The 25,554-nt window shown below is 33.9% G+C and overlaps 1 protein-coding gene across 1 annotated transcript in view; it reads left to right on the top strand.

Annotated features, from left to right (window-relative positions):
* MGAT4C (MGAT4 family member C) overlaps positions 1 to 24,560 on the top strand; it is a 641,457-nt gene extending 616,897 nt beyond the window's left edge. The window contains exons 4-6 of the mRNA XM_045588310.1: positions 11,178 to 11,330; positions 17,628 to 17,775; positions 22,060 to 24,560. Of these exons, the coding sequence (XP_045444266.1) occupies positions 11,184 to 11,330; positions 17,628 to 17,775; positions 22,060 to 23,201 (1,437 nt within the window). The 5' untranslated portion in view covers positions 11,178 to 11,183 and the 3' untranslated portion in view covers positions 23,202 to 24,560. The remainder of the gene's footprint in view (positions 1 to 11,177; positions 11,331 to 17,627; positions 17,776 to 22,059) is intronic.
* Positions 24,561 to 25,554: the final 994 nt, after the last annotated feature.

Genomic DNA, 25,554 nt, shown 5'->3' with positions numbered 1-25,554 from the left:
TATCTGCCTCCATAAGCAACACTTTGAAATAAAAATGCATGTTCACAGTTTTACAATGATAGAACCATTATCTCTACACATATGCATGCAAATATATGAGGCAGTAAAGATAAGTAAATGGCCCAATAGATCCAAAGAATATCTGTCTGCAAATCTTGTGCCTGTGAATATCTTGCCCCATATTTGAATTCTGATATTTGACAGATAGATTATATCTGTCTGAGACTTCCCCGGCATAAATTAATTCCTCTATTTTGCTACTGGTCTTTTAAGTGTGCATAGTGTCAACTGTAATTTTTTGTGCTGCATTTTTAAACATCCTAAGATATTTCCAGATATATCAGTTATGAGCTATTTCAATCCCTCAAAATTCAAAATAAAAAAGTTGAATTATCCTTACTTCTCACTAAATAAAATCATATTATTTTTTTAAAAAGGTTTTATAGTGGATTAATAAGGGATACAGTTAAGTTTGATATGCTCATATTCATGCTTTCAGCCAAAGAGCCTAGGATTACATTGTTTGTTTGGGTCATGACTTTAAAGCTCTTAGGAAAGATTCAAGAGTGCAACAAGAAAGAAATACAAACATTTCGGGTAGTTTTCTCACAGCTCCAAGTTCAAGATTTCAAAGTTTCTGCACTGTGAAAATCCCCACCCCCCTCTCTCTCTCTCCTCTACACACACACACACACACACACACACACACGACCAGGGAATAGTTGTTTATTTTCTTCTTTAAAAACAATTCACTAAGTACTCAAGTGATATAAGTTTTTTAAAAAACTATTCTACATATAAGAAGTTCAGAATCCAAAGGGAAATAAGACAAATACATTTAATATCAAAAAGTAGAAAGTATTAAGTTAAGAAATTATAGATAAAATGATATTAAAAAGTAAAAAACAATTTTTGACTGAAAATAAATTCAGAAAAATCTTCAGCAAGAAGATAGAATTTCTGTGACATAAAAATTCTAATCCAAAATTCCAGAATTGGTAATAAAACAGAGGAAATTCATGGAAATCAAATGTCAGTCAACTGTTGACAACTTTGATTACAGTACTTATCTTTAAAAAAAAACGTTTTTCTTTATTGATTAAGATATTACATATGTGTCCTTATCAACCCATGTTAAACTTAGCACAAGGACAGAAGGAATTATGTATGAAAGCATGCCCAAGCATAAAATAATCTATAGTTAGGCCTTTGAGAAATAAAATAAATGGTGTTGCACCAAATGACATCTTTTTTTTTTTTTCTTTAGGTGCTTCTAAATAGTTCAATTACTAAATTTCTCTAATCCAGGGTAGGGATTACAGAACTATTATATATGCAGATTAGTTGTGACTTCCATGTTACTCAGTTTTACAACTAATACAGGCCAGCTTCTGAGTCCAAAGGAGGGTCCAGCAGAGCTTTCATGGAAAGCTTCTGCCTTTCTCCAGGAGCTGTCTCCACATCTAGGGATGCTGCTGTTGGTGTCTGGAAATGGCATAGTTCCCTGGAGCTATCCCATTTGCATACAGTGTTAGTTACCATTGGACCTGCCCTCAACCAGAGGTTTTGCCAAATAAATCCAAGTCCTGCCAATACCAGGCCATCTTTTCATGATTTAAGAATATTTAAAAAAAAAATCTTCATGGTTTTGAAATAGGTGATGTCAACTTTGTAACACAACTTGGTGATGCAGGAGCACCTGCATATAGCTAGGATAGAGAATTCCAATGAACTATATGACTTTTGTTTATAAAATTAGGAACATTTTTAAAGGTTTATGACAAGTGATCCCCTTATCCATGGTTTTCCTTACCTTGGTCAACCACATTCTGAAAATATAAAATGAAATATTCCAAAAATAAAGAGTTTATATGTTGTAATAAAAAAGTAATGAATTTAAAGAAATAAAAAAAGGCATTTTCCAACTTGACTGGCTATTCTGCAATCAATTGTTTGTGGGTGGCAACCAGCTCATCAAAGATTTGGACCCAATTGCAGAAAATATTATTTTTAAGTTTTTCTTGATCCTTTCTATTCACCTCTTTATCCTCCAACCAAGCCTAATTCTTTAGCTACTTTTTCTGGATTCTCTGAAAAATTGTAAACCATTCCACTGACACTCAATGTGGAAATAATTGCAATAATTTAAGGGCTGCATGTCTGAGCAAGGAATGTAGCCCATTTCTGTGGAGTTGTGTCCCTACAACCACTCACACTTTTATGTGTTCAAAACACAGAGATGGTCAATCTCGCCAAATGTCCAAGCAACAAAGTTAGTGAAGCAATGATCTTTGGATTTTAAAATATGTGGAATTGTATACAAGTAAAACGTTAGGAGACAGCACTTTAAGGACAACAAAGGTCTGAGGGAGATTTGGAGAGAGCGGCTCACATCTACCACGTTCCCATTCGGAAAGTTTCTGAATGAAGCTGCTAAGAGTTCATCTTCCTTCCTTCACTTAACTGCAGCTGTTACCAAAGTTCCTCCCGCAAGCAATATAAGCTTTATTGTGGCAACTTTGCCAAGTTTTTCTCAGTTAGGTGACTTTGGGCAAAGACACACCTGTTTCAGAGTTCTCAAACAGAAGATGCCAGGCCTCTGCCTTCCATCCGCCAGGAAAGGTGATGCTGGCCTCGGACGGATTCTCTGCTGTGCCTGTGGCTCCTCTTCGAAGCCCAGCGGGTCATCTTGGCTGAGGAGCTTGTAGGGAGACAGCAGAGGGACAGAGTGCCGGAAGCAATGGGGCTCCCATTGCAGGGAGCTCTGCTTTTTGAGTGTTTATTTGCTTGTTTTTACACGGTAGCGAGTTTTTTGGTTGTTGTTTTGGTTTAATTAAGGTGACCAGACATCCTGCTTTTGGCGGGACAGTCCCGATTTTTCACAATTTGTCCCGCGTCCCTCGGCGTTTTTAAAAAAGTTCCGATTTAAACTTTTCAAAAATCGGATCTTTTTTAAAACGCCGAGGGACGCGGGACAAATTGTTAAAAATCGGGACTGTCCCGCCAGAAGCGGGATGTGGGGTCACCTTAGTTTAATGTAATATAAAACTGTACCCATTGTGACAGAACAAGCTTCGGTTGGTTTACCTCAGCAGTTTGAAGCAGAAGTCGGACACAGGATGAAGAGATTGTAGTTTTGCCTGGCCGACATGTTCAATTCCTACTCAGGGCATATGCCCCTGGTTGCAGGCTCAGTCCCCAGTGGGGGGCGTGCAGGAGGCAGCCCATCAATGATTCTCCCTCATCATTGATGTTTCTATCTCTCACTCCCTCTCCCTTCCTCTCTGAAATCAATAAAAATATACTTTTAAAATACTGTAGTTTTGATTCAGACTTGTTCAGGAGTTCTGGGGCCTCTACCTGCCCACATACTGCTCAGTTCTCATCCAAGTATCACTTTGTCATGAATTGCATAATACAAATAAATTCACAGCTAATTCCAGAACTTGAAAAACAAATAAAATACTTTTGAAGAGGCCCTTCCTTCATTTCCCCCCAGTTTTGTAAAGAGCAAGACTGAAACAGACCAAACGGATTTGGCTTCTGTACAGTATTCACTGCATGCATCTCAGGGTCTGGATAGTGTAGTGGTGGGGGGGGCGGGAAATCTGGGTCTGCATGGACCTGCTCCCCAGCTCTGCAGGGCGCGCTCTGGTTCCTGCCCTGTGGTTTACTGTGGCGCATTGTTTACATGTGATGACAGATCGCTTGCAGGAAGCGTTCTTCCTTTCTGTCCTGCGCATAGCAAGGCTTTGTTCCTCTTTCCCTGCTAACCTCTGCAGCCAGGCGCCTTCTGGTCCTTCCTGGGCTGGAACACAGCGTGACCACAGCATGACCTAGTCTGGGTCTTCCCACTTCTGGTTTAGGAAGCAAATTTCCAAAGCAGATTCCCCCTTCTGGTTTAGGAGACGATGCTTCACACACACACACACACACACACACACACACACACACACACACTCACACACGATAAACAGTGAACAGGTAGGAAAAAGCCATCAGTAATCCATCGCTATTGTCATGTAGGACCTGGACTCTGATGATGGCCAGGGGAGACTGTGGCCAATGAGAGACTGAGGGAGGACTGAGCCATCTTGTGGTGGCCGTCTTGTGTCCACATGGGGGCAGCCATCTTGTGTGTTGGAGTGATGGTCAATCTGCATATTACTCTTTTATTAGATAGGATACCTTTGAAGTTTGGTAATAGTTTCATGTATATATATGAACATTCAGCTTCTGAGTCTTCCAGAGATAATGTGATCCTGCCTTAAAAAACAAAACAAAACAAAACAAAACAAAAAAAACACAACTGGTTAAGTCTTATTGAACCAGATGGGCCAACTCTGCATATATTTGGGGCAGAGGAATAGAGTTATTATGTATCCTTGTCACATAACTGTATTCACAAGTGTGCTGTATTTTCAACTTGTGACAGAAATTGTATTTGAAAATGCACTAAAACTACTAAACAAAGCATGTTCAGTATTTTCCATTACACTTGGAAGAGATAAAGTGTATTGTAGCATGTTGTTAGCAAATGAATCTCTAGTGACATTTAAGGTGTACAAAGATGATAAATCAACCTGAGAAAATAATTCACTCAAACCATGAAAATATGACTTACCATTTTTTTCTAAATGAACCAAATCTGTAACAATCAACCCATGACCATTGAAAAATACATTTTACACTTTCTAAAATTATTCCAGACACAGTGGGAAATTTCTAACAAATAAGACATTACTGAATGTGGAACCACAATTCTGCTCAAGTAATTTGCCCTCATTTCTGTGACTGATATTTCCAAGCAAGAGCATGCTTTATGGAAATTTTAGTAGAATGTGCCCTTCCGTTTAAACATTTGAAACCACATTTTTACTTGCTTTTAATACTTCCAGTTTGTACAGGGTGATGAGCTTGTGTTTGCCATGTTTAATTTAGTGGTTTTCAATAAATAATCAGTTTTATTAGTTACCTTTTTAACATGTTTTCTTTTTACACAGGGGCCCTGAGAGATTAATGTTTTTACAGAGTATCTATGTACTAAAAATCTAAGTATATATGGCTCCTGGTAACTCTTATCTTGATACCTAGGAGTTACTTTGCTTTTAAATCTCTCTACTTCTCTCCAACCCTTTTCTAGCATTTTCTACCATACTATTCTATGCCATTAGCATCTCTTTCCTGGTATGTGGTTCTCTCCCTTTCTATTGGATTATTTTGAATCACATTGGTTTATAGTCACAAAGCAAACATTTCTCAAAATCCCTTGCTATCATAAATACTTTGTTAATAAAACACATAAAATATTAAGAAGTAACTTGGGATTATTTAGACTCCCTGCCTTACTTTTTTTTTTTTTTTTTTTTTTTTTTTTACTATTTGAACTATCAAACTCTGAGAGGAGAATATTATATTAATATCCTTCACTCTGTTGGTGGACCCATAAGTGTGTGCTGATGCTTTCAAGAGTATTTGATTTATATATTTTTATGCTATAATATTTGATAATTTTGGACACTTGATATGACTTGGACTGTGAGTATTACTGATGCCAAGCATTAAGTGTTTTGACTTCATGAATTTCTGTTGGTTCTGAATTAGGGGATTGTTTACTGTGTTATTTAGCCATAGATATTTGGTTGAGAATCATAGCATTTAGCATTATAAAGTGGACTTAGTTATATATTTTTATCTTTTCATAGCCTACATTTATCCACATTTTATATTAAGATTGTGAATTATGATATTTTATTGTTTGTACTTGCCTAAAACACTTTGCCCATTCTTTTACTATTATTCTTTATGGATCCCTTTTTTAATTTTATATTTCATTTATACAGTTTAAAGTTAAGGTTCATATGTGCATTTTCATGTGAACACATGCACATACACCAAATAGAGAATCTTTTTCTTTTAAAAAATTATTTAAGACATTTGCATTTATTGATACTGCCAAGGTGTTTGGTCTCTAGTGTTGTAAGGTATTATGAAATATTTAATATATCTCTCTGTGATTAATTTTGCAGATATATTTCTATATTTTCTTTTCATATTTAAGAATTTTTGTATTTCTGTTTTGAGTAGTCACCTTTCACTAGTATCTTTAATTATGCCTTTAGTCCCATTTCCTTACTTTTGTTTCTGATATTTTTGTTGTCAAATTTAAATCATAGTCTTTGACACACACATATTATCTACACTGCATAGATATAAATAAAATTATTATATTTCCCTCTTTCTCTCTATCATAACATTTTTATCTCATAAATACCGGTCTTAGAAATCATTATTTTTTACTAGAGGCCCAGTGCATGAAATTTATTCAGGGGAGATGGTGTGTGTCCCTCAGCCCAGCCTGCACCCTCTCCAATCTGGGACCATTTGGGGGATGTGTGATTGCCAGTTTAGGCCTCATCCCTGCAGACATCCCTCTCACAGGTACATCATACAGATATGCAAAAATATATTTTTTGTATACTTATTCTATAAGCTTTTTTGTATTACTTTTTAAACTCCTTTTGTAAAAAACTAAAACACAATACACCTTAGCTTAGGCCTTCACAGGTTCTGGATCATCAATATCAATATCATCTACTTTCATATCTTATCCAGTGGAAGTTATCAGGGGCAATGTTGGATTAATAACCAAAATATATAAAGTACTCATAAAACTCTGCAATCTGATTATCCAGGATTTCAAAAAATCCCTTTGCTGCTTCCACATCAGCACCATCAATCTCACCACTCACTTTCACATTCTTGAATTTTTACAGAACCCAAAGCTATCAGTAAATTCAAAGACATAGTAAGTGCCAGCCTTTTTTCAACATGACAAAAAACTTTTTCTTTAGTCATGACCTTCATACTGTTGAGTGGGATACACTTCTGTGTCTGGTTTTTCATCCAGGTCATTGGAAGTTTCTCTATGTCTGATATAGGTCCTTGATTTTTTGGTAGTCTTGTTGCCTTCAGTGAATAAGATACTTTAACAGTTACCATTTAGTTCTTGTTCTTGAAGATTATAGCAATAGCGGGATGGGATGTCCCTGACTAGTGAACAATAACCATCACTGATTTTTCACCTTCATCATATTTAATCACTTTTAATTTCATTTCCAAGTCAATCACTCAATGTGGCCTTCTACTGACAACATTAGCAGTGGGGCCATGATCATCAAAAATCATGAAATTAAATCAAAAACAAGATAAAATGGTGCAATCAAGAGATGCAATAAACAAAGATGTGTGAGGCTATTTCCAACATAACCCTGCACACTAGTTTACAGAAGATCAGAAGATAGGTTTTATATATATATATATATATGTAAATACAATAGATTGTAAAATAATGATAAATATTATGGTATAGTAGAATCATAAAAAAGTAACAGCTTTTCATTATTATTAACAAGTATTATGGACTGTATATAATTGTACCAGTTACACTTTTATGTAATTTAGCACAGTAGGTTTATTTACACAATCATCACCACAAACACAAGAATAATGCATTGCCCTACGCAATCACAATAGCCATAACTTCACTAGGCAATAGGAATTTTCAGTTCCATTGTAATTTAATGGGACCACCCGCATATATGTAGCTCTTCATTGACTGAAATTTTAAGCTACTCATGACCTGACCGTACATCAAACTTAAAAGCTTTTGCATAAGCATGCAAATAAAATAATCAAGAAAATAAAATGGTAATCTACAAACTAGGAATAAATATTTGCAAACTATATTTTAGATAAGGGATTAATAACCAAAATATAAAAACTACTTATAAAACTATTATTTTATTTTGTAAAACAAACAATCCAATTGAAATAGAAGGGGACATTTGTAATACTTTCAACAGTAAATATTTAATTAAAAAATAAAATATAACAAAATGGGCATAGAAACTAAATAGACACTTTTCCAAAGAAGGCATATACATGGGCAACAGGTACATGCAAAGATGCTCAAATCACTAATCATCAGGGAACAACAGAGAAAGGCAAATCAACACACAATAAGATATTACTTCACACTTGTTAGAATGACTATCATCAAGAAGAAAAGAGAGAGCAAGTAGTGAGAGAATGTAGAGAAAAGTGTATTCCTGAACAATAATGATAGGAATGAAAATTGATACAATTACTATGAAAAACAATAAGGACGCTCTCCCAAGTTAAGACAAACAAACAAATAAAAAAGTCACTGTTAATGTTTGATATATTATCAAGGTTCTTTGAAACCAATTAAGTTTTTTTTAATTTTTTATTTTAAAGCAATTTTAACTATTTTAGGGTTTTATTTTGATATTCATATTTTTGTAGAAATCTAGAAAGTAAAGAGAATAATACTTTATTATTATTTGAGTGGCATAAAGTTCATTATAATTTACATTTATCATATGAGCTATTGGATCTTTTTATAAATCATAAGATATACTAACAGCTTTATCTTTACTATATTTTGAAATATTTTGCTATTCCACTTTCTTAGGGAGTATTTAATAATTACACATAATTTGTCCCAACCATTCAAAAATATATTAAAATACTTAGAAAATGTGAAAAAATGGTGACTTCACCTAGTAGTTTTACTGTGGTCAGTTTAAAAACTGACATATTTTTATATTTTTTTCTGATCTTTTGTTTACTCTGATTTGGCCTCCTTAGCCAATTCTGTTTGTCCTGGGCTTGGTTATTTCACTTACATGTAAACTTAAGCTTGCGCTATTATCTTTCTCCTGTTTGTTCTAAGGATATACACAATGAAAAGCTATTGTTTTCTGATTGATCTGAATGCGTTTTGGAGAATTATATCATGAAGGTTAGATATTAGAATTTGGGTGGGCACCATAATGCTCTAAGGACTTCTGCATTTCTTTCTTTGTCAACTTTTGAAATTACCTCCTGGGATTTTGTTCTATTCTGAGTTATGCTGAGTGTACTGCAATATGCCTCTAAAGCACTATTTTTACACCTCTCCTAATATTTGAAATACCATATATCACCTGCCTCCTCATGTTATATATTTATGTGTATATTAGGTTAAGTAGATTTAATAAAAAATGTTTTCTCCAAAAATAATTTATATCTAACATGTAATTTCTATTGTATTCAGCAGTTTAGTGCCACAAATTACTATACCACATAGGTTGGATAGTGTATTGACAATAATATATTTAAAATATAAAATCTAATTAAATGGTTTATAAATAGTGGCCTAATTGAGCAGACTCTGTTCTAAGACTCAATTAGAACTTCATGAGTTCATGTCAAAACTGGTTTGGCTCAGTGGATAGAGCATCGGCCTGTGGACTGAAAGGTCCCAGGTTCGATTCTGGTCAAGGGCATGTAACTTGGTTGTGGGCACATCCCCAGTTGGGGGTGTGCAGGAGACAGCTGATCAATGTTTCTCTCTCAATGATGTTTCTAGCTCTCTGTTCCTCTCCCTTCCTCTTTGTAAAAACTCAATAAAATATATTTTTTTAAAAAGAACTTAGTGAGTTTTAAGATTTAAAAGCAACTGGAATTATCCCTCATAGAGATATCACAAGAAAGCCTTATTTTCTTTCCATTTGTAAAATTTATCTCGCATTACTATTGAAGTCTTTTTTGAAGATCCAAGCTATCTATGCAAAGTGTATATTTTCCAACACTTGAAAGGTATTAAATAGAAGTTAATAATTATCCTTATTATCTTCATGTACAATTGAACTATGCAGATGTATTTGACCATTTATATTTTCTCTATCTCAAAGGAATAGAATTAGAATGTACTTCATGACATAAAATTTACATTGAACTTATATCATTTAACTTTCAGAGCATCTACAGACATACCATGAAGCATTGTGTATTTTTAATATTATTTTCTTGAAAATTTTGCTATGCTTATGCTTTTGTGTCCACAAAATAAAAGGCAATTTTCTTTCCTAACAAATGAAAAAGTATTTTAAATATTCAAAGTAACTTTTTAAATACTACTGAAGTAATGTTTTTTTAAATATAGAAAGTTTAAAAAGTACAAATAATAAAGTTTTCTTATAATTCTATTACACTGAAATAACAACTCCTAATATCATACATTGTTTCCAATTTATTTTATAAACATCAGTGTCTTATAGCAACATTGAATCATCCATCTTATATAAAAACTGCTGTTTGAAATTTTAACCCTGCTATTTGGCTTCTGTAAATGCTTGCTTGCTTAGATAATAAGGAAAATAAGACCAGTCCCACTTTTTTGTGTACATAAATACTTTATTCTAGAGATGAATCCAGAGAAACCCAGCACACAACTCAAAGTGGCACAATTTCTAGAATATGTTTAGTTTTAGACCAAATGATACAACTAGTGTTTTTTTTAAATCTTTTTATCATGTTTAGACTTTTTAAAAAATGATCATTAATCTAAATGCATCTGTGGTTAGAAGGTAGAAGAGTGAAATAGAAGACATACAAGAGTGAAATGAAAAAAAATATTAGGTCTCTACTAATTTTGTTAACTTTAATTTTGTCTTTTTGGAGCTTATAAATTATTATAAACAGTGAAACTTCTAGTTAAAATTAGATCAAGTGTGGCAATGCAAATGTAATACTCTAGGATCTACTCTGATTTAACAAAAAATTATTGGAAAAGTAAAAAAAAAAAAATGTAACTCAGAAGTTCTCAAATATATGTTTGGACTTGTGCCCGAAACTTAACCTCCATTGTCACTTCTCTTTTCTTTCTCCAGATTTACACCCAATTGCTCTTTTCAGTGCATCATCAATGCATCTGAGATGAGAATTAGGCTCATAATTTTCTGGTTTCTTTAATTTTTATTACATTATATTGGAGGGAGAGGGATATTACTTTAATGTTATACTCACTAATGAAAGTTGACATGTCTGTTTTCCTCTTTTGTGTTCTACTTCTCATTAAAAACTTGTTTTTTTCTTAAAATATTGTTACCAACATTCATTTGTTCAGAAATAACTGAGATTTTATTTTCATTTTTATTTGCTCCATATTGACATAAACCTGTTTATTGACTTTATGCAATGTAATAAGAATATGCCAATCTTATGTATAAAAGGGTGATATTTTATAAAGGTCTGGCTCTTGATATATATGGTAAAGAAATATTTTCAAACAAATTAACGGTTAGTAATTATGTACCTCTTTTCTATAGGAGAGAATGTTTAAATTTCATCAAGTGAAACATATTTTTGAAATACTGGATAAAATGAGATGCCTGAGAAAACGTTCTACAGTGTCATTCTTGGGAGTTCTTGTAATTTTTCTTCTATTTATGAATTTGTACATTGAAGATAGCTATGTTCTGGTAAGTTTTAGAGGTTGTTTGTTTGTTTGTTTAAAACAATGCCTAGCCGGGACCGGTTTGGCTCAATGGATAGAGCGTCGGCTTGGGGACTGAAGGATCCCGGGTTTGATTCTGGTCAAGGGCATGTACCTTGGTTGCGGACACATCCCCAGTAGGGGGTGTGCAAGAGGCAGCTGATCGATGACTCTCTCTCATCGATGTTTCTAACTCTCTATCTCTCTCCCTTCCTCTCTGTATAAAATCAATAAAATATGTTAAAAAAAAACAAACAAAAAAAAACAAAAAACAATGCCTAAATCAACTAGACTTAGTTCATTAGTAAACTAACTTCAATTCCAAACTGTTAGAATAGCCTTATAACATCTATTATGTACTTGTTTATATTTTGTATTAACTTTATATTATCAACTTTATAATTATTTTATGTTGCAGTGCTTTCTTTAGTGCTATATATATAGTGATTCAAAAATGTATATATAATTACAAATTAGTTAGCTATTATCACTGTGCTGAATTAATTTTATGTAAAACCATCTCTGTATTGGCACTTTAATTTGAAATATATACAACAAACAAAATTTGATTAATGACATTACACCTTATTCCACTTTTTCTGTATTGTTCAAATTAAAAAATCTCTTTTAACGATATTAATTATACTATGTTGCTAAGAAGTAATATTAGATTATAATACTAGAGGCCCAATGCATGAAATTCATGCACAGGCGTCCCTCAGCCCAACCTGCACCCTCTACAATCCAGGAGCTCTCAGGGGATGTCCTACTGATGGTTTAGGCCCACTTTCCGTGGTTTTCTGCTCTCTGCAGGGCCTAGGGGTTTCGCTGCAGCCATGGAGATGGGAGATGAAGCCCCCATGCCCTGCTGTCCCCTCTCTGCCTGCCACCGCCATGCGCCATGTGAAGGAAGCCCCAATGCCCTGCAGTGTGCTCTGTCTGCCAGGCCTAGGTGCTTCACCAACACTGACACACTAAGGAAGCCCCCATGCCCTGCTGTCCTGGCTGTGTCTGTGGGCCTGGGGGTGTTCCCACCACCACCTTGCTAAGGAAGCCTCCAAGCCCTGCTGTCTGGGCTCTGTCTGCTGGTCTTGAGGCTTCCCTGCTGCAGCAGCACTAAGGAAGCCCCCTAACCCTGCTGCCCATGCTCTGTCTGCCTTGTTTGGGGGTGGATCCAGCCCAGCCGTTTGGTCCCCACAAACCCCCTTGGGGTTGATGGGCCCAGATGCTCAGGACCAGTGGAGTGGGAAGGCAGAATCCACCCCCTCCAGAAAACAGGCCTGGACATTCTAGCAGCAGGGCTAAGAGGACTGGGTGCTGCCATCTTGTGGCTATGGGGGCTGCCATTTTGTCACAGAGTGATTGCTAATTTGCATATCATTCTTTTATTAGGATGTGACACCTCATTTAGATTTTATAAAAAGTTAGTGTTCTATATATATTTATATACACTAAAGAGTAATATAGAACCTCAAAAACTAAAAGTAGGCCGGGACCGGTTTGGCTCAGTGGATAGAGCGTCGGCCTGCGGACTGAAAGGTCCCGGGTTCGATTCCGGGCAAGGGCATGTACCTTGGTTGCGGGCACATCCCCGGTGGAGGGTGTGCAAGAGGCAGCTGATCGATGATTCTCTCTCATCGATGTTTCTAACTCTCTATCTCTCTCTCTTCCTCTCTGTGAAAAATCAATAAAATATATTTATTAAAAAAAACACAAAAAACAAAACTAAAAGTATTGATGTTAAGATATTCAGTAGTTTATAAAAGATAAATTAATACATAATATATAAATTAATTTTAAGTGTATTATGGAAATATTGAAAATGATTGCTTCTGCCTAATAGTGAGAATTTAAATTGTTACTATAATTATCACATCACATCATGTGTGATGAGAATAACATGGACATTATTGCTGATTCACATTTTCTTTCTGAGTTAAGATATCTAGAAAAATCTTAATTTTTATGTTATTATTCCTATTCACAAATTTCAGAGAATAAGGGAGAGAGAGAGAGGGAGAGAGAGGGAGAGAGAGGGAGAGAGAGAGAGAGAGAGAGAGAGAGAGAGAGAGAGAGAGAGAGAGAGATCAATAATGATAGAAAATCATTCATTGGTTACTTCCCGCATGCCCCCTACTGAGGATCAAGCCCACAACCTGAGCATGTGCCTTCACTGGAATTAAACCTGGGACCACAGACCAGCGCTCTATTCCCTGAGCCAAACCATCTAGGTGTTTACATATTTTAGAAAATCAAAACCTTTGGACGTACAGAGGACTGAAAGTACATTGAAAAGTACCTCATGCAAGCACACTGAAAGATTGAATTAATCCTTAGCAAGAGATAATCTGAAAATATCCACAAAGAGTGTGTCCCAATAAAATGTTTTATTTCATCAAATAAACATGATTTATTAATTATCTACTATATACTATTCAATATCCTATGAATCAACCGTATGACCTTGGTATCGGATCTTCTGTAAAGTATTTTTGCTTCAATGTTTTATTTCATCAAATAAACATGATTTATTAACTATCTACTATCTACTATTCAATATCCTATGAGTCAACCATATGACCTTGGTATCGGATCTTCTGTAAAGTATTTTTGCTTCATTTTTGCCTTTAATGGCGAAATTCTGCCAGATTTCAATTTCTTGGCTCTACTAGGCCTTTTTCCTTGAAGTATAGGTCTTGATCTCTTGGACCCTTCATCCTATCATTCACAGTCAGTTCACAATGGCTAAAATCACCACACACTAATACTAAAACTAAGCCTGATTTAGGTAAACTGAACACTGGAGAAACTTCTAATGGTTATTATTTTGGATTTTTTTAAAAACCTGATTATTAGGTTTATGAGATTTAAGGACAATAGAACAAGATTCATGTGATCCAGCATTTTTAACTAAAATTAAAGATTATAAATTAACCAGAGGAGCCCTTGATGAATTATTTAATTCTGTAATAAAAAGTTATTTATTGAATCTTTGTCTACAGGTAGAAGGGAATCACATCTTGTAAATCAAACACATGGTATTGGCAGGAGGCTTGTAGCCAATGATTTGCTGCATTTATGAGACACATTCAAGTGCAGTTTTAATGTTTCACTTTAAAAAGACAAAAGGTCATTGTGTACATTTTTATAACATCTTTATATCTTTTTGGAATAAAACTTCTATAAATTCATAAAATTTAAATGCATAAGGAGTAATAGACTATATATCCATAAGAAGATCAAATACTCAACCCTGTTTTGTAAATGTTCATATCTAAACATAGGTCCTAGCCACCTAAGGTAAAGGTCTGATTTTAGGATGTAGCTCTTGAAGATCACTTTCTCAATGGATTTTTCTCTAGCTATATTAAGCCTAAAGCTATATAGTCAAGTTAGCAAATTAGCCAACATAGAGAAGAAATTACTTTTTATCTTTAAAACCTGAAATTATTCTTAACTATTAACTTGGAAAGGAAATTAAAATGATTTTTAAGTACAAAATCCCCCAAATATTGAAAGTTCAATGAAAGCATTTTTATTAGTTTCATTTTTCACTATTTACTAGGTGATATTCTCTTCCTAATTTATATTTTGAGCTACACTTTATCTCAGTTCTTAACATGTATACATATTTTAAACACTTTCAAATCATTAATGTGAAATTATGTTAAAATTATTCTTCCAAAGATAATATCCTTAGAAAACTAGTCCTCTACTATAATATAATGCAGCTGTTTTTGTATGTGTTTTTTCACAGTTCTCCCTTTTGAACCTTTTATATGTGCTTATTTCATTTTCATAAAATTATCCGACTTGATTTTCTTGACTCCAAAATGCCACAATGTGTGTGATTTTCTAAGCTTAGGCATGAGTTAGTCTTCCTGCCTTTCTTATTTCAGGGAAAATAATAGTTATAATTAGGAGAAATTAGACAATTAGAAGTAGTAAGGTCTCTGGAGTTACTTAGCAACTTATACTCAGCTCTTTTTGCTGGAAAATGCATTGGTGGCCTGAAATGCTGGGCATATAACAGTTTGGTGTTTCACTCACATATTAGGGCTATAAGTGCCTTTCAGCAGGAAAGGAAGCCACGCTCAGTATATGAGAGCCAAACAGTATAACAAGGCAAACTAAGTAGAAGAGACACAACATGCCCAATCAACCCCGCTTCTGGGCTGTGATCATCTTCAAAGCAGCCAATAGGATACATACGAGTATTTAGCCTGTAGCTAGTCCACTGAATTCCATTCCCATCCAGAAAATTATTGTCATAAAGTTTTGTCTTATTCCTGAGAAATACACTATAGCTCAGTAGCTACAGAAAGAAGGTATCTAGGGAGATTCTTGCTGTTCAGGTATATGCCTCTAGAAAGGAGGCAACAAGGCTGACTCAGGTGAAAGTTGCATTATTTATTTATGCTGAAAAGTGCAAAGCTTAGTCTTAAGAATTTAATAAAGTTATTTTATATACATTCCATTTTTATTTCATGTTATGTCCTTCCACCAGGATGAATGTATTTTATCTTATCACAGAAAAAAAAACCTGAATTTTTACATATTGAAGATAGAATTCTTAAAGAGATATTCAGTATCCTGCTCTTCCTTTAGAATGTGGCATCACCTAAGAGCAGACTGGTACAATGAATTTAGTATTGTCACTACTGTAAGTTTCATAGCTATATCTTCTAGATCTTATTGACTATGGATACCATTACATTACTATTAAAGAAGTTGATGCTAAATTGAGTTCCAGTTTCTTTTTGGCAATTCAAATTTTTTTTTTTTTTTTTTTAATTTTAATGATGTTCTATAACAGGAGTGGGGAACTTTTTTTTTCTGCCAAGGTCCATATGGGTGCTTATAACTTCGTTCGTGGGCCATACAAAATTATCAACTTAAACATCAACCTGCTGTATTTGGTCAAATATTTAATTAACTCACACTTGATGCCTTGGCAGGGCCAGACCAAATAATTTTTGAGCTGCATACGACCCATGGATCATAGGTTCTCACATCTATTTTATATGTTTTATAAGACAAAGATGGAAATATTTAAATGTAAAGAATTTTAAATCAAATTCAATGGAATTTTAATTAGTATATTTATAAGAAATTTATTATCAAGCTTTAATTTTATATATTTTTAAAGTATAACTTTATAATGGCAAACACATTATAAATTTTGTAATAGACTGAAGTATTTTTCTTTGTCAAAATTGTCAAGGCAATATAAAATATAGAAAGATAGTGTTAAACACCAAATATCAATTCATAAACAGAACTGAATATACAGAAAATATCATCTGAATGAATCTTGGTTTAGCAAGAATCAAATTGAAAGCTCTTTCCTTGTCATTGTATAAGATTCTCAACTTTAATTTAAAAAAAAATTCCAATCTGGCCATAGATTTAAAAGTTTGGTGGGTCACCTTTGCTATTGACACTTGATTTTTATACAAAATAGTAAATGATCTAATAAAGGTAAAATTTGTATTTTAACTCTTACTAATCTTTTAAAACAAAGTTTTAATGAATGTTTTTTTTTTTTTACCACAGCCAAATAATAGGAAAATTAAATTTATTTAATGCCTTCACTTTCTTTTTTATGACTTGCACATACCTGACGTTTTTTCTAATTAGGTTGCCCCCAAACATATTCCATGTGCTGTAAACTACATAGAAAAGCCAAGCAAGCTGTGATTTTGCTAATAATGTACTAGTATAGCCAATAGTCTTGATCAAGTGATGATTACATAAAGTGAAATATATAATTGAACTTAAAGAAAAGAGAAAAAAGGAAGCTATCAATGGTAACAGGGTGTGTATTTTAGCCAAATAGGAATATATTTTCTTACTTTAGATTGTTTGGCTCAGAATATAGAAGGTTAATATGATTCAAATGGGGAATTTAGTGGCAAGTTGTTTTGCATGAAACTGTAAAATTTATTAAACTCAAATTTTAAGATCCTGAAATCATTGTAAAGAATTTGAATTTTAACATGAAGGAAGTGAGAGTTTTCATGTAGGTATTTTTATCAAGATAGGGCCATTATTAATGCATGTTATAGAAAAGAAAAATGTAACTATAGTATAACTAGTAGAATAGGGTAGAGAGAGCCTGGAGCAGAGACTCTAGGTAGGAATTCAGGTGAGAAATCATAAGCTACAGAGGTGCCAGTAATTGAGATTTATATGGTATGCATATTATGCATCGGGAGAAACCTTTTTAACCCATGACCATCTATTATTCATTTATCTCCTCTGCCTCTTTCTTGGCATTCAGGAAGGAGACAAACAGCTTATAAGGGAAACATCCACACATCAACTGAATTCAGAACGCTATGTGCATACTTTCAAAGATTTATCCAATTTCTCAGGGGCCATCAATGTCACCTATCGCTACTTAGCTTCGACTCCTTTGCAAAGAAAGCGTAAGTATCCATACACTTTTAAATCAAGAATACATAAAATATTTTGTTTAAAAAAATGATGATTTGCTTCATTTGTATGGTGATGCAAGTCTATAGAATTTACTAACATAATACATTTTGGGGAAATTGTTCAAATTTTTTCTTAGAAATTACAATTACTCACTGATCCAATTCTATTACTTTAAAAAAAAAATAGCGCCTTACTGTAGAACCATGTAGAGAGACAAGGAAAAATCAAGCTATTTTATTTTACTTACTTACTTATTTATTTATTTATTTTACACCTTTTAATTTTTATTGTTAGTTTTCTGTTGAATTTATTGGGGTGGCATTGGTTCACAAAATCATACAGAATTCAAGGGTACAACTCAACAAAACACTGCACACTGCATCATGTGCCCAACACCCCAAGCAAAGTCTTTATATTAAATTTTAAACACTGTTTTCAAGAAATAACTTTTTCCATATTGATATTCCCATATGTTAAATTTAATGGTTTGATTTTGGTAACTTGCCACTAGTTTTGAATTAGTGAAAATCATTGTATCTGTTTCCTAAGGAACTATCTAATAAATTACTACAAAGTCAATGATTTAAATAAAACAACAAAAATTTATTATCTCACAATTCTGGAGGCTTATGGTAGCATAAACCCAATCCCTGCATTTACCTTCTGCTGGCCTTTTGACTCTCTACAGCCTCTGCTCTCCTTATAAGAACACTAGTCATTGAATTTAGAGACCACTCTAAATCTAATTTAAGTTCATCACAAGATCCTTAACTAATTACATTTGCAAAGATTCTACTTCCAAATATGGTCACACTCTGAGTTTTCATGTGGACATGAATTTTTGGAGGAAACTATTCAACTTACTAATGGCAACTTGAATCCATGAAGTAATGTACTACATTTCACTGATTTCAAGATATCATGGATTACAGAAAGTATCATGGTCTAATCACTGTATCACTAAGAAAATATAAGTTTCTGTTTTAATTGAAAGATGCTGCCCAGCAAGTGTGGCTCAGTGCTTGAGCATCGACCTATGAACCAGAAAATCATAGTTCAAGTCCAGGCAGGATACAGGCCTAGGTTGCAGAGGGGATCCTCAGGGTGGGGCATGCAGGAGCCAGCCAATCAATGACTTTCCCTCACCATTGATATTTCTTTTTTATTTTCTTCTTCTTCTTTTTTTTTAATCTTTATTTTTCAGATTATTACAGTTGTTCCTCTTTTTCCCCCCATAGCTCCCCTCCACCTGGTTCCCAACCCACCCCATGCCCTTACCCTCTCCACCCCTCATCCTGTCCTCATCCATAAGTATATGATTTTTGTCCAGTTGCTTCCCACACCCCCCACACGCCTTTCCCCCCCAAAATTGATAGATCACTCCCTTTCTATACCCCTGATTCTATTATATTCACCAGATTATTCTGTTCATCAGATTTTTTATTCACTTGATTTTTAGATTCACTTGTTGATAGATATGTATTTGTTGTTCATACTTTTTATCTTTATCTTTTCTTCTTCCTCTTCTTAGAGAATACCTATCAGCATTTCATATAATACTTGTTTGGCAGAAATGAACTCCTTTACCTTTTTCTTATCTATGAAGCTCTTGTCTGACCTTCAATTCAGATTGATAACTTTGCTGGGAAGAGTAATCTTGATTGTAGGTTCTTGCTATTCATCACTTTGAATATTTATTGCCACTCCCTTCTGGCCTGCATAGTTTCTGTTGAGAAATCAGCTGACAGTTGTATGGGTGCTCCCTTATAGATAACTGTTTTTTCTTGCTGCTTTTAATATTCTCTCTTTGTCTTTTCCTCTTGGCATTTTAATTATGTATCTTGGTGTGGTCCTCTTTGGATTCCTTTTGTTTGGGGTTCTCGGTGCTTCCTGGACTTATAAGTCTATTTCTTTCAAAGAACCAGCCATTCATATGCAAAAGCCTCTGGATACAGTGTGGATGGGGTGGAGTCTCAGGGCAGAGCAAACAGCAGTGGTTTCCTGTCAGCCTTGCCCAAAGAGGTCCTTGGGTCTCAGTGTCCCTCGGTAATCACTTCAAGCATCCGTGAGAGAAAGCTGCCCTCAAATTCTGCCCGATGCCAGATAGTCCAGTTTCTCCTTGTTTGAGTCTGGGTCCCCAGTCTCACCCGGAACTGGAGTTCAGAGCAGTTGGGATCTTGTGTCCTCCTGCAGCTTAAAAAAGCCAGCTGTGTACTCAGTTGCCAGCCTTCTCAACGTGTGCTTGCGCCTCTGTACCTCTGCAGCTCCTCTGAGTCTCAGTGTGCTTTTCTCTTCCCTTTTAGTTGTAGAATTTCCACTCAGCTAGCCTTCTAGTGGTTCTGGATGATGTCCCTTTTGTCTTTTAGTTGTAGTTTTAAAGTGGTTGTGTGAGGTGGCAAGTTCAGGTGTTTATGCCGCCATCTTGGTTTCTCACCATTGATGTTTCTATTTCATTATCCCTCTCCCTTTTCTCTTAAATCAATAAAAATATATTTTAAAAAATAATAAAAGAATTGTAAGATGTCATCAATCATAACATGAAACCAGATTTTAAAGTATTTTTGTATGAAAAATGTGAATTTTAGATTAAATGAAATACAGTGATATCATGAACTTCTTAATAAGTTGTGTGGAGACCACAAAAATGTAGTCCCCTGTTCAGAAGTCTTTATACAAGTGAATTTGTGATCACTGGGTGATGAAATTGTAACTAAGATTTCTTTAGGTCTTTTGTTCATTCTACTATTTCAAATATCTACTGATCTTACGTTTCTGTCTAATTGCATAAGACTTCCACTATTTGTGACCCACTATTTGTGACCTAATATTTGTTCAAATATTACTCATTTCCTTTTATCCATGCTAATTTTACTAATGTATGTTGATACACATGTCAAATGCCTTATACTAAGGAGGCAATATAAAACAGAGAAATAAGGGCAAAACAGTTTGAATCAGTCCACTTACTAGGCATTCCACTCTACAAAGTTATCTAATCTTACTGTGATTTAGTTTTTTCATCTATAAAGCAGGAATGATATACACAAAGCTATCCCAAAAGACTGTTAGGAATATTAAGATGCATATTTCTAGTAAAATACATAGACTTCTGTCTTTTATGTACATGTTTTATAAGTATTGTCAATATTGAGCATTACTAAAGGCTGGTAGTTTTAATTTAATTGTACAGTTAACATTGGATTTTCAGAAGTCAGGGTTATAAGTCAGGTATTTAAACAAAATGTATAAATCTCTCCCTCTCTGACAAATGAGCAAGAAAGATTTTTCTGAGAAGGGCTTTTTTCAATATTGTGTAAATTGCATTATGTAGGTGTCTGCATTAAAACAGTGATCTTGGTGAATGTAAACATTTTCTTATTTTCCAAGGGGCAATTCTGAAATTCTATTCAGTTCTCAATCATGGTGAAAATGAAAACTTCAAAAATAAAAATATTTCAATAGAAAGATAGATACCACTTCTCAGAGGCAAAACGCCACTTCACCAGGTTTTGTTTTATTCCTTAAAAATATCCAATTACTAATTTTAGATTTAATTATCTGGATAAAAATTTTTCCAGATAAAGTTAACATAAAATGTGTTTCAAAACAGTAATATTCATGTCTTAGAACAATGTGCCTTACATTTGAACTATAATGCAATTTTTCAAAATTAGCTTATACTATTGTCTGCATTTTAATTAACTCACTAGATAAATTGCAAATGAAAGTTTTGAAGTCCAATTATGAATTCTTCTGATGTAAGATAATTCTGTGATCAAAGAAAAATGAAAATGTGTCCCATGAAAAATTTAAGACAAAAGAATGAGTTACTCTTAATTTTCTTTTTTCATAATTTGAGATTAGTTTGTCACACTTAACTATGAGTTTCCTTCTTTTGTGTTTGTGCTATTTTTTAATAGTATAGGATATTACCTAAATATCTATATTCTCTTAGGGGTATAATGAAAACATTAAGCTACAAAACACTTTAAACCATATTTTTCATTTCATAAACAAATGTTTACAGCAATAGGACTCATCATTGTGCTTAAGATGCAATTTTCCATAGAAAATATCAATTGTGTGTAAACTACTATAGTTTTTTGTGTTTAGCATAATATTTTAATTAAAAAAATGTTCTATACATAATCATTTACTAGGTTTACTTAATATAGGAGCAGGCCTAACAGGGAAATAACATTTTGTTTCTTTTTATATGTTACTCAAAACCTATTTTACATTTAATTTGTCATCCTTCTGCATTCTTTGCTTAGGGTTTCTTACAATTGGACTTTCATCAGTGAAACGAAAGAAAGGAAACTATTTACTTGAAACAATCAAGTCAATTTTCGAGCAGTCCAGCTATGAAGAGCTGAAGGAAATCTCAGTGGTGGTTCATCTGGCAGACTTTAATTCATCCTGGCGTGAGGTCATGGTCCAGGATATTACACAAAAATTTGCCCACCATATTATTGCAGGGAGATTAATAGTGATACATGCTCCAGAGGAATATTACCCGATCCTGGATGGCCTTAAAAGAAATTATAATGATCCGGAAGATAGAGTCAGATTTCGTTCCAAGCAAAATGTAGATTATGCTTTTCTGCTTAATTTTTGTGCCAATACATCAGACTACTATGTAATGCTTGAAGATGACGTCCGATGTTCAAAAAATTTCTTAACTGCCATCAAGAAAGTAATTACATCCCTAGAAGGAACCTACTGGGTAACTCTTGAGTTTTCGAAGCTTGGTTACATTGGAAAACTTTATCATTCTCACGACCTCCCACGTTTGGCACATTTTTTATTAATGTTTTATCAAGAAATGCCTTGTGATTGGCTATTGACTCATTTTCGGGGTTTGCTGGCTCAGAAAAACGTGATCCGTTTCAAGCCATCTCTCTTTCAGCACATGGGTTATTATTCATCCTACAAAGGGACTGAGAACAAGCTGAAGGACGACGATTTTGAAGAGGACTCATTTGACATCCCCGATAACCCTCCTGCGAGTCTGTACACCAATATGAATGTTTTCGAAAATTATGACGCCAGCAAGGCCTATAGCAGTGTCGATGAGTACTTTTGGGGGAAACCACCTTCCACAGGAGACACATTTGTGATTGTTTTTGAAAATCCAATTGTAATTAAAAAAATTAAAGTGAATACTGGAACAGAAGATCGGCAGAATGACATCTTACATCACGGAGCCCTAGATGTTGGGGAGAATGTCATACTTCTCAAGCAAAGTAGACAATGTGATACTTACATAAGACTAGGGGAATTCAAAAATGGAAACTTTGAAATGTCAGATGTGAATAAAAAAATCCCATTTGATATAAAGTGTATAAGGATATATATTACCAAAACACAGAAAGAATGGCTGATTATTAGGAGTATTAGCATTTGGACTTCTTAGTCAATTAAGTCAACATGTCCAGTAACTGAAACAGGTCTTCCTGTTTCCTTTTCTTGTTACCTTCCTCTTTTGCTACCTTTGCTACATGGAGGGAAAGCAACAGATGGGATATTTTAAAAGAAAGGTCAGTCATCTTGGCAGTTGTGATTTACATATCATCATCATCATCATTTTACTTAAATATCCACTTGTATTTATTTCAACTTCTGAAGTTGAAATGCTTTCACTTACATTTTTAATGTTATTATGTTAATTTCAAAATTTCAACTGAATGTCAAAAAAGGTGGCATGAAGGGTATAAAAAGAGAAAATGTGGTTTACTGGATGATAAGTCTTGGAAAATAGTTGCGAACTGTGTACATTTCCTCAAAATTTTATAATTTATTATATCTATCAGATAGCTTTTATTAAGAATCTCTGTGAATATGCAGTTGGTTAGAATGATAATCTGTCCTTTTTTCTTGTATATTTGCTTTCATAGACTCTTGTGCATCTATGATGAATACCTCCTCATAAAAAATGATGTCTTTACAGAGAATTTTGTGTGTAAATGGGGCAATAGAAAGAAAAAAGAAAACTACAAATTTATCTCCTGATTATACAAAAGGGAACATTGGTCATTGTATAAAAACACTTATAGAGCACCTATTATCAGTAAATTTTCTAGTTTCCCTTTTGAAAAAAATAAATAAATACTTATGCCCAATATTTTCAAGTTACATTGGGTTTCTGCACTTAGTAGAAGAAATTTTAGAAGGCCTATAGTTAGTTCATTCCTATAAACGTTTTCAGTATATACAGAAAATTTTCAAAATTGATTTTATATGTTTTATATTAAAAGTTGTACAATTGGAATCATATGCTTTTGGGGTGTTTAAATAAACATCTTATAAAGAAGAAAAGTAAGAAACATAGAAATCAGTTGCCTTTTCTACACTCAGAGTGAGTTCATAGCAAAGCCAGAGTGAGAGATTAGATATTCTGACATCCAGACAATGTCCTTCCCCTCATGTGGAGATTGGTCCTAACACAATGTATGCTTTCTGTTCTCTGGTATACGTATATGTTATGCTATCTGGAAAAGTTGGTATTATTTTTCCATAAGTCCTATTACCGTTCTGTGGAGTAATCGTAAAGTGTCCTAAATGATACCATGTACCCAAATGGTAAGCAAACGACTGAATTTTGTTATAAGGATAATTGTGAGTACACCATTTGTCCATTAAAGCAATTCAGGACACCTTAGTGCATCTTAAAACATTGTTGTTGTTGTTTTTATAATATACTGAACTTGTCTCCTCCTTTCTATTTTTGACAAACAGCAATTGATAAAAATAAATGAAGAGTACTTTGTGTGTGGATATGTGTTTATGTGTGTGTGTGTATGTCTGTATGTGTGTGTGTATGTGCGATTAGACTTGTGATACTGAGAATGAAAGAGAAATTCTCCTTCTTCCTTTCATTCTGAAACAAATTCCTTAGGACTCACTGGCATGCTAACAGTAAAATAATTAGGAATTATTTAGTCTATCTAAATTTAGTCTATCTAAATTGATTAAATGAGAAACTCAGATAAATTATTGGAAAATATTTTTCTTTAGTTGATAAAATAGATGTTTATATTTTGCACCAATTTGCTATAGTGTTAAAAAAAATGAGCCTGTAAATATTAATGTCTTATAACATATCTAAGTCATAAAATCATAGAAAAGAAGAACACGGCCATAAGCTATTCAATATTATCTTTATATTGATTTGGAGAATACTTGCCACATAAAAGTACTCTGTTTTCTTGGCTTGTCTTACCTGCTTTTATTAGCTTGTCTTACCTGCTTGTCTTGGATAGTTGTATAGTATTCTACAAATATATCAGAAATTATAAGAAGAACTGTGTACTGCACTTTCAGTGATAAAAGGTATATGACCAAGGCAGGTAATACCAAGATGCAGGCAGACTCCATGAAGTGAGTTGCAAACATTTAAATTTCCTTCTGAGAGTGATTTAAAAGACCAGTCATCTATACCACCTTTAGAAAGTGCTTCAACAAAGATTGCTGAGGGTAACAGTGAAATTGGATTTTTGCTAGAGAATTATAAATGCAAATGTAATCCAAAGAGGTTGCGTTTAATCTTAAGTTTGATCCTTTTATTACTGAATCAGGTTTGAATTATCTGGTCAATCGCTAAAGATTGTCTCTATGTTTCTTTATAGGTCAACTGTAGGTCAGCGTTCTAAGGGAAAGCCTGACAAAGAAAGTTTCTCCATTAAAAATCAGGGGGGGCAAATAACCTTTCTCTTTCAAAGAGAAAATCTGAGCCAACATTTTTTACATAATTTAATATTTTATTTTCT

The sequence above is a fragment of the Pipistrellus kuhlii genome, unplaced genomic scaffold (assembly GCF_014108245.1).
Source record: "Pipistrellus kuhlii isolate mPipKuh1 unplaced genomic scaffold, mPipKuh1.p scaffold_m20_p_3, whole genome shotgun sequence".
In the NCBI taxonomy this organism is placed as follows: Eukaryota; Metazoa; Chordata; class Mammalia; order Chiroptera; family Vespertilionidae; genus Pipistrellus; species Pipistrellus kuhlii.
Note: the sequence above shows the minus strand (reverse complement) of the source record. Positions and strands in the feature narration are given on the sequence as shown.